The 9,192-nt window shown below is 33.5% G+C and overlaps 2 protein-coding genes across 2 annotated transcripts; both read right to left on the bottom strand.

The window, feature by feature from the left end:
- Positions 1-1,552, bottom strand: LOC124828922 (expansin-A18-like). The gene is made up of 3 exons (XM_047302317.2): positions 1,300-1,552; positions 892-1,207; positions 1-811 (listed from the first exon to the last, which is right to left on the bottom strand). The coding sequence occupies exons 1-3, from the start codon at positions 1,535-1,537 to the stop codon at positions 499-501; spliced, it is 867 nt and encodes a 288-aa protein (XP_047158273.2). The 5' UTR covers positions 1,538-1,552; the 3' UTR covers positions 1-498.
- A 3,754-nt stretch (positions 1,553-5,306) lies between these two features.
- LOC124828921 (PGR5-like protein 1A, chloroplastic) lies at positions 5,307-8,620 on the bottom strand. Its single transcript, XM_047302316.2, has 11 exons — positions 8,261-8,620; positions 8,044-8,171; positions 7,796-7,892; positions 7,592-7,692; positions 7,179-7,235; positions 6,797-6,873; positions 6,394-6,445; positions 6,106-6,216; positions 5,936-6,033; positions 5,781-5,856; positions 5,307-5,689 (listed from the first exon to the last, which is right to left on the bottom strand). Exons 1-10 carry the CDS (start codon positions 8,454-8,456, stop codon positions 5,787-5,789), a joined length of 987 nt encoding a protein of 328 aa, XP_047158272.1. The 5' UTR covers positions 8,457-8,620; the 3' UTR covers positions 5,307-5,689; positions 5,781-5,786.
- Positions 8,621-9,192: the final 572 nt, after the last annotated feature.

The raw sequence follows: 9,192 nt of genomic DNA, 5'->3' as shown, positions 1-9,192 counted from the left end.
TAATTATTGTTTCACCTTCATCAGCAACCCCAATTCTCAATCATAACCAACACCTTATTATTTACTTTTACGATTCACGCATCCGTAAGGCTGAATTATTAAGATCATACACTTCCATGATTAAATAATAATATCAAAAAAACTCTAAGTTTTGTCCTTTCTTTAATTCGGCCATGGAGAGTCCAGTACCAAAATGAGTAATTAATTCCAAATTTGCAAAAAAGTATAAAATCTTTAACGTAAGATCGGAAAAAGAAAGCAGCAGTGAGTCATCGAGTGAGACGTGAAAAACAAGATACGTAAGGAGATTTTGTTGTTCGATCCAGCTACACGTGCGTGGAACATATGTTTATATGAGTAAATAAAACAACTCATAATTTTCAACGATTCTAAACATTTGACCGGTGGAAGGAATGAAATTGTGATAGTGGGAACTGTGGCAGAAAACATTGGAAAAAGAGAATGTCTAATGAAGTAAGTAAAAAGGATGTGTGATGTTCAACCGAAATTGACGTCGGAGGAATACGTTAATCCTACGCCCCAGTTGGTGGGAGCAACATTCCAAGCTATTATGGTCTCTTTGGTGGTGTAAGAAGTTGCCTTAAACGAAAGAGATTGGCCAGTCAATGTTGCAAATGCTTGGTAAGAAGCTCCCCAATTGTGGCTCATGGTGATCCACCCAGTTCCACTTCCTTTCACCCACATGTTTGCAATGTCTCCTCCTCCTCCCACATTCATCACATACACCAGTAACCAATAACCATTTCCTTGGAAAGAGAATCGTAATCCCCCACTCCTCACGCAAGCCACTCTGAAAAATTATTCATATTCACCCATGTCATCATGATGAATTAAGAATATAATAAAGGATTAATTAGACTTTAACATTACCTTCGGTACATAACAGGAACGATTCCAGCTTTCCACTGTGCAATTTTCATGAAAGCGGGCTTGGACATGTCAAAATGTGCACGTGGTGGGTTGCACCACCCTCCGTTATCAGAGGCCTCGGCCCAATTAGGAGGGCAGATATTGGTGGCAGTCACTGTGGTGTAAGCCACATTGGAGAAGCATGCACTGGATTGGACACACTTTATCTCGTAACAAGTCCCACATGCGAATCCATCGTTGAACAGTGTAGAGCTCAATGCTGCTGTGTCTTTCCCGTAACCGTTTATCAACAAATTTCCATATCCACACGCTCCTCCTTCAATTTATCAACTCGTGTTAGTAATATTCATTTGGTTAATGTAATTAATGGTTTCTTATTAATCGATGGATTAATTTTTGGTAACATACCCATTGTGGCAGAGGCACTCTCGTCACCGTAAAATGTGGCATGGGCTTGTGTCCACTCACTGGGCTGAAATAAACCCGCTACTGTTGCTGGCTTTCCCGTCATTATGAACATCCATGAAAACAACATCAACAACAACCTACGATCTTCAAGAGAGACAGCCATTGCTAAATTTTTGTTTGTTAACTCGTTGTGCTGTTTTTCCTGCGAGAATTGATGCATGCTAAGGGGTTTGTACATGTATGCTTTTATATAAAATTTCCACTGGACCAATTCTAATACCACATAGCTGCTGATTCAAAGAAAATTGTCTTCGTGATCTCCACCTCTCGAGTCAAACATTATTATTACTCTCGTTTTCTCCCTTTCAAACCGTATTGCTAGCCAATGATGTTGGAAGGAATATTTATTATATATCATTACGTAAGTGAAAAACGTGCGAACGTGTTTCTTAGGTGTTCATCCATTTTCGTAACGATAATAATAATTTCTTCAATTCCACACTTTGGACTAAAACCGCAATAAAAAAGCATATGTTTTGGCGTGGATGATGATGGTTATCCATGCAATACTAGAGAAACATTTTTAGTGATGAATAATGTTAGATTAGTTGGAACGTTTTAAGCCTTCAACTTCTACTTATATCTTAAAAAGTTAACTTAGTTGAACCTATAAGCGTTTAGCCTCAACATACTTTTTTTTAATAGAAAAATATTAAACACATATGCAGAAAGAATTTGGATGGCTTAAACAATCTGGCATCAAAATCTGGATTCTTAGAAAATCTTGGGCAAGAAGAGTTCCTGCCTTCCACTAGAGATGGAAATAGGTAAATTTCTCTGCTCTTTTAAAATTTAAGGTTCGAGTCTAGTCTATTACCTGTTATAGGTTTGTTTTTTAAGTTTCTTACCTATGATTAATTTCATCTATTATATTTAAAACTTATCTCGTATGTTAACATTCTGGGAACTTTAAATAAGATTCGCTTAAATATATAAATTAATATGAAAATTTCTCAATTTGATTTTTTTTCATATAAAAAATTATTAAACGGTTTATATATATAAATTATGTAAAATATTATATCAAAAACGTAAAACTTGATATTCTTAAAAAAACCGTAAAGAGTTACCAGTGACATAAATCAAATTTTTAATATTTTAAGTGGATTAAGTTTGAAAAATATTTTTTTACGTTTAAGAATTAAATTAAGAATTCTCAACGTTTAGAAACTGAATTTATATATTTTCCCGTAAGATATATATTTAATGAGCTATAACATTATATGTCAAACATATATAAATTACAAAAATTTAAATAATCTTTAGTAAAAAGAAATGAGACAAGGCTCGATTTAAGTTAGTTAATGTAATAAGATTTTAGTATATTTCGGTTGAATTGGTATGAGGGTTTTTGATCTTCAATCCTCTCCGCAATCCACTTTGATGAGTTGTTGACCTGCAGAAGACACTCCAACATCAATTATATATTTATAGGACTTGTGACAGCCAAGTCCATTGATTAATGTGCAATATATTTTTAGACAATACAACCTGTCAATCGCTCATAAATAGCGTATATTCCCATTCAATATGGTCATTAATGATATTTACCTTCCTGATTAGTGTTTGACTGACAGACGGTCAATTGCCTGTTTTTTTGGCTTCAAATTCTCCTTAGCCGATTCGTCACCTAGTACATAAACTATTTATATATATTATATAAATTAGTTTTTAAAATCTAATAGATACTAACTTGTTTAAAAGTTCACTAAGATTTTCTAAAAGAATACATATGTTTATTGCTTTTTACATATCAACATGCTTATATTAATCAATTATAAAAAAATACTAATAATAATATCAAACAAGTATTTTTTTATCTATTTAAAGAGTTAAATATATTTTTAGCAAAATTATAATTTGACTTTACTTTAAATTTGGATATATTTTGATTTAAAACATAAGACAGGTATAAATATAATTCTCTTAATCGAACTACTTTAATTTTTTTTACATGTTAAATAACTTTCAAATTAATATTTGAATTGTAACATGTCAAATAATAGTAAAGATAAGTTTGTTAAATTAACTCATAAAGTATGAATATTTTAGTAATTTAAAATGAATATGAGCATGTGGACAATGATGAGTCTATATTAAACAAAATCAAACCAAACTCACAAAAGGTTAAGTTGAGAGAGTTGAGCATATCTTGGGCCAAAGTGAGCTGAATGCACTGACTTGAATAGGATTCATTCGAGTCCAATCAAATCAAATGAAGTCAAGTTACGCTCATGTCGAGCACAATCAAATTGTGTCTCCATCAAGTCAAGTAGAGTTAGCCCCATGTTGGATTGAGTTAAGTTAAATCCACAATGGATACATGTTAGACCAATAGTAGTCGGGCTGAGTTGAACTAGGTTTACCTTTAATCGAGTTGATTTGAGTTTACCTTTAACTTAAATGGGTCAGGTTTTCCTTTAACTCAACTAAATTGGGTCAACCATGAGTAAAATTGAGTTATGTTAGATCAACATAGTCGTAAAACACTGACATTGTTAATATTTTCCTAATCTTCAATCAACTTATTTTCAGCTTCAATTGTTTCCTTTGAAAATAAAATAGAGTTTCTCTTTGCTTCTCTAAGGTTTCTCCCTACACTTCCAAACTTTCTCTTAATGCCAAAACTACCCTTCTGACAAGGGTAAAAAAAATTTCCCTCTGTATAATTATCCTCACCCATCCACTTTTACTCTCACACTTCATTAACCTTTCTCTAACCTAACTCTGCACATCTTTGCTCTTCAACCCTTCACCACAGCTTTGGTAAGAGTGTTAACCGAATTTCAAAATCTGATAAATTCCTATACTAGATTTTAAAATTTGGTGAGTTTCATATTCATATTTCAAAATGTTATGAATTTTTTAATTGAATTTTCAAATTTTCAAATTTCTTAAATTAGATTTTGAAATCATTTAATGCAATGAGTTTTCTAAACAAGATTTCGAAATTCGAAATATGAAAAAACATAATAAAAATAAATATAAATTTCAAAGAAAGTAAATATAAAATTTTAAATCTAACTTAACAAACAAAACCACTTATGCCTAAAAGATACGAGATGAAACGAAAAAGATCAAACTGAACGGATGAAAAAAATAATATTAATGTAAGAAGAGTTAAAGCTGAATGGAGCAAGCACACCACCAAAGCAAGGATATGAAAACCACATAAGCAGAGACGAGAGAATAAGCCAGATGCATCAAGAGATTCGGAAATGCATGACAATAAATATAGAAAAGACTGTAAATGCAATTTGGTAAGCAGTAGTTACTGGTTACCTAATTTTTTTTATTATATATATATATATGTATGTATTTTATTTTATTTTATTCTACTGAAAGACAAAATTGTAAATTTGAAACCTTAAAAGTGCATCGAGAAGCCCCAAATAAAAACAAAAGACATCCAAAGAAGACACTCAGGTCGAAACCCATTTTAAAAACATGGATCTCATTTGTTCGGTTTTTTGTTAAGCTAAGAGCCCATTTTCTTTACACAAGTTCTACGGCCTCTTTAAAAATTTTAAAAACATATACTTATTCACTATGGATAACATAAAAATTTTAATTTGTTATTCGTTTAAGATCATGTTATTTTTTAGTTTCTTTAAGACTCCGAAGTTAGTCTTGCTGCCCATTCTATTCATATTTTCATATTTCACATCGTTAATATTGAAATCGAAAGGAAAAAATAAAGTTCAATTTTGTGATTGTAAAATTTAAAACACTAATTTAAATCATTTAAAAACTTTCATTTCTAGTTCACAAAATCTTATTTTTTTTATTGGTTCAAAATTTGAAAGATACCAATACCATCCTAAAATTTAAGGTATTCAACCAACTAAGAAAGCCTAATAGAATACAAGAAATATATATGTGTGTGAATTAGCTTTAATTGCGTAAATATTGTCAATTTTCCCTGGTGTTGTTTATACTCCTGGGGATGTAAAAGTTGTGGCCTAAATAATAGAAGAAAATTTTTGAACAAGTGTGTAAGAAAAATCCTTACACACACATTATTGTAGGTTAGTCTGATCGATGGTGTTAAGCACCCTCATAACTTAACTCTTGAAGCAGAGACAATCCAGTGTTGCTATACAAAGTCCATATTACTTACAAGTATACAAAGACCATATACTCACAAGTACCATGGTGGCACATTCAATTGAGATGACACCAGTTGGGTGTGATATTGATAACATCACTTCCAATACCGTTTTCTGACGTACATGGCAATTTACTAAATCATTAATCTGTCACTCTCACAAGAACTTCTATGAATGATCGCTACCCATTGCTTGAACAATAAACATGATTTCAAGCATACCTGTATGTAGACACAAATTCAACATGTAAATGATTATGTAAGAGTTATTCATAACTTTTATTTCTGACCATATATGTCAAGCACAATGTACCTCCCCTTAGGCGTTACTTCCTTCTGGTAATGTAATCAATCTTGTAGTTGAATCATATTCCATTGCAGTGCCGCAGCTGAGGCAAAATATAAATAATATAAGAATTTAAATCACACGAAGCAACGATGCTTGGTTAATCAGTTGTATTTACATACTTTGAGCATTTGACAGTGTTTGTGGCACCACCATTCGAAATTGACAGTATAGTCCCAAAGAAAGAGGTATTTTCAGTTCCGCAGTTCGGACAAGGACCCTATAGAAATCAAATGTCAGTAATACGTAATGATCAAATACAACCTTCAAGTTCATATCAGTAAAACTATACCTTTAAAATCACAAAGTCTTTTACAATGGCATTGGTTAGTGTCAGAGCTATCCACACAATGAGAGGAACAGCAGCAAACCAGGTGAAAATGAAACTAAAAGGCTCTGGCAGCTGCACTCAACAATTCATAATATTTGTTATCTGTTATAATTCCTGAAAATAAGAGAATAAAAGAAAAGACCACCAAAATGAAATTGCTGCCTGACACTATGACATTATGGAATCTAACTGCATCCAAATGACCAGTTTTGGAATACAAGATGCAAGATAAAAATCAGGGAAGCATACCTCTAGCAAATATGTGATCTCAAATCCAGTCAGATCATCAAGGAAGAAGAACCTAATGTATTAGAGGGAAAAAAAAAAGTCAAGACCTATCTTATGCAAATCGTACCTTCCCTTCAGTTTGACTCAGAACAATCAAACCAAGAAACACATACTTCAATCTATTTTTGGGATGAAAAACCTTTGATTTCAGAAACGATAAAGAATAAAAAGTAAACTAGTGCTGAAATGAAATCTTATCTGTCTAAAGAAAAACGACATGAACCCTACTCATGTCTCGGGATATGTCTTGTGTATCAAAGAAACCAAATGTAGATTGCATCTTGAGCTAAAATTTTCGGTAAATACATCATAAACCCTACTCATGAACTCCAACAAAAAAGATAGAGAGAAGAAAGGGACTCACAGTCCTAATGCAATCACTGTAGCTGGGACGTTCAGCAGGAGCATCTTTAAATAATCAACTGATAGGTCACTGTAAACCTATAAACGGAGTGTGATTAGTAAAGAATAAAGGTTAAAATGCTCAGATCCAAGTATTCATGAATCGCAAATGGTTTGATCAAATCATAAAGCTGAATTCTAGTGACTAAGAAGCAATTGATTTGACTTTTGTGATACAACAGATCTTAGTAGTTTATATTCGAATTTGAAAACAAATCTCTTTGTGATGAAATAAGAAAAATTAATTACTGTTTCCTATGTTTAATAATTGCAAGAATGACTTAATCAAAGAACAACTATACATAAAACCAAAACCGACAAGCAAAACTGAATTCAAAAAATACCTTTCTACTACGAAGACTGCACCTTGGTCCCTCAGCCACAATTTCACTCCCTTCTATCTGGAAAACAACTCTGACATCAGTAAATAATACCAGAAGGTTTCACCTACTAAACTCATTCCAATTGCATTCCCTAATTTCCGTGATCAATTTCATTTCATGTGAAAACTTAACAAAACGAAACCCATGTGACAAAATTTCATGAACTGCTGTACCAGTTCTCCCTTTTTTTGAATTTGTGTTGGTATCAACCCAAAGTTGTTAACCATTGATATGACCTGGATGATATACTTTTACTTCTTTTTACCTCAAATTATCAGGGAGATGATGATGATTTTACACATTTTCATAGATGCACCATCTGCTATACGTAAAAAGACTTTCAAATTTTGATCGATGAAAAAAAAATGGCAAACCTTTAGCCTCAGTTTCAACTCATCAAACTCTTTGTCATTCATAATTGGATTTCCAGACACATAGGCCATAGAAGCTTCCAGGAACTTTTGCTCATCAGAACCTGCAATCAACCAACAAAGATACTTCAAAATAGAGTTCCCCGAATTAACACAGATTCAATGATAACAGCAGCTTCAGCTACTGTGGTCGAAGTTGTCTCATACTTAGCATGACAACGCTGCTCCCTTCCCACATGAGTTCTTCCTTAAGATTATCAAATTCTTCATTAGACATGATAGCCTTTCCCTCATAATAGAATGCCTGTCGAATACAGAAAACAAAACCAATAAAAAATTTAATTCACATACACGAAAAGTCAATTCCTGTTTTCTGTACAATCATCGCCGATCACACGTAAAAACATATAATAACCAATAAGACAGAAACAAACTCAGAACTTGTGGAGCCATACTTGTAGTGCCTGAAGAAACTCCTGCTCAAGTTCACCAATTGATTTCTTCTCTTTTCTGTCTATGCTACAATAAGGGAGGATTTTACCATCAACAATGTTTCCATCCTCTTCAAATTCAGTAACCTTGCCTGAAAAATAACAAGTGGGCAGTGAGAGAAGCTGTTGTTAGAAGATGCAGAAGGAATCATGATTTTTAGAGATGATGTATTGAGGAGACCTTGTTGATCTGCTGTGGCCTTAGGAGAAAGTAAAAATAGTCTGCGGCGGAGGCATAAGTGGCGTCCATTGAAGTGAATGAGGTGGAGACCAGAAGGAGAAGAAGAAGAAGGAGATAAGGAAGAGATTGGTGTGAAGGGTGCAGAGCATGGACGAGGGAGTGTTAATATGAAGGCTAGTTTGCTAGCCGTGAACATGGTGATGATGATGGTTGTTGTGAATGAAAACAGTTCAGTGCGGTTGGGAAAGTTGAAGGTGGTGGTGGTTGTTTTGTTTGGAGGGAAAGGAAGATTATGGAGAATGAAGAGAGGTGGAAGATAAGGTAACTGGAACGTGTGGAGGGAAATGCGACGGCTTATTCCCCTTCCTTCTCTTCATTCGTTGTTTCGCTACTAGACAACCTCATCATATCGCTTACTACGTTTGTTTCTTACATGTCTGTGATTACGTGTTCCTTAAAAATCTGGTGTGGGCACCCTCATCTGTTGCGTTGGCTTTACTATCGCCACGGGTTTTCCCTCACGTAGGCAAGGACGGGCCCACATCAATCGTGACAATCATGTCATTGGTTTATAGAACGAATTAAAAGAAAGTTAATTTTAAAAAAATTATTATACAGAATCTAGCATTTTTTTTTCAAGTTCTTGTATATGACTGTGATTAAGAGTTTTTCTTAGTTTCTTGATTCATTATTTAGAAGAATAAAAATAAAGAAATTTCATAAGGAAGTCATCTTCAACTTGTCATAAGTCAACTACAGCAAAACTTGTAGGAGATATTTCAAAAGTGTTGGCATCTTAATTAGCTTTGGAGAGACTTGAAGATACTTTTACTCGAGGATCATGCGGACAAAATATTAGTGTTAGTAGTGTTCTCAAACAGGTTATTGGGTTCAGTTCGACCTTTATTATGTATTGTTGGTTTAGCGAGTGA

The sequence above is a fragment of the Vigna umbellata genome, chromosome 1, assembly GCF_029865625.1.
Source record: "Vigna umbellata cultivar VRB3 chromosome 1, Vumbellata_1.0, whole genome shotgun sequence".
In the NCBI taxonomy this organism is placed as follows: Eukaryota; Viridiplantae; Streptophyta; class Magnoliopsida; order Fabales; family Fabaceae; genus Vigna; species Vigna umbellata.
Note: the sequence above shows the minus strand (reverse complement) of the source record. Positions and strands in the feature narration are given on the sequence as shown.

Coding starts and splice junctions, on each gene's coding strand:
- LOC124828922 (XM_047302317.2), bottom strand. CDS start 1,537: ATGTACAAACCCCTTAGCATGCATCAATTCTCGCAGGAAAAACAGCAC. Junction 1,208..1,299: donor GAGTGCCTCTGCCACAATGG/GTATGTTACCAA, acceptor GATAAATTGAAG/GAGGAGCGTGTGGATATGGA. Junction 812..891: donor GTTCCTGTTATGTACCGAAG/GTAATGTTAAAG, acceptor ATAATTTTTCAG/AGTGGCTTGCGTGAGGAGTG.
- LOC124828921 (XM_047302316.2), bottom strand. CDS start 8,456: ATGTTCACGGCTAGCAAACTAGCCTTCATATTAACACTCCCTCGTCCA. Junction 7,236..7,591: donor AGTTGAAACTGAGGCTAAAG/GTTTGCCATTTT, acceptor GTTGTTTTCCAG/ATAGAAGGGAGTGAAATTGT. Junction 6,446..6,796: donor ACAGTGATTGCATTAGGACT/GTGAGTCCCTTT, acceptor CTAATACATTAG/GTTCTTCTTCCTTGATGATC.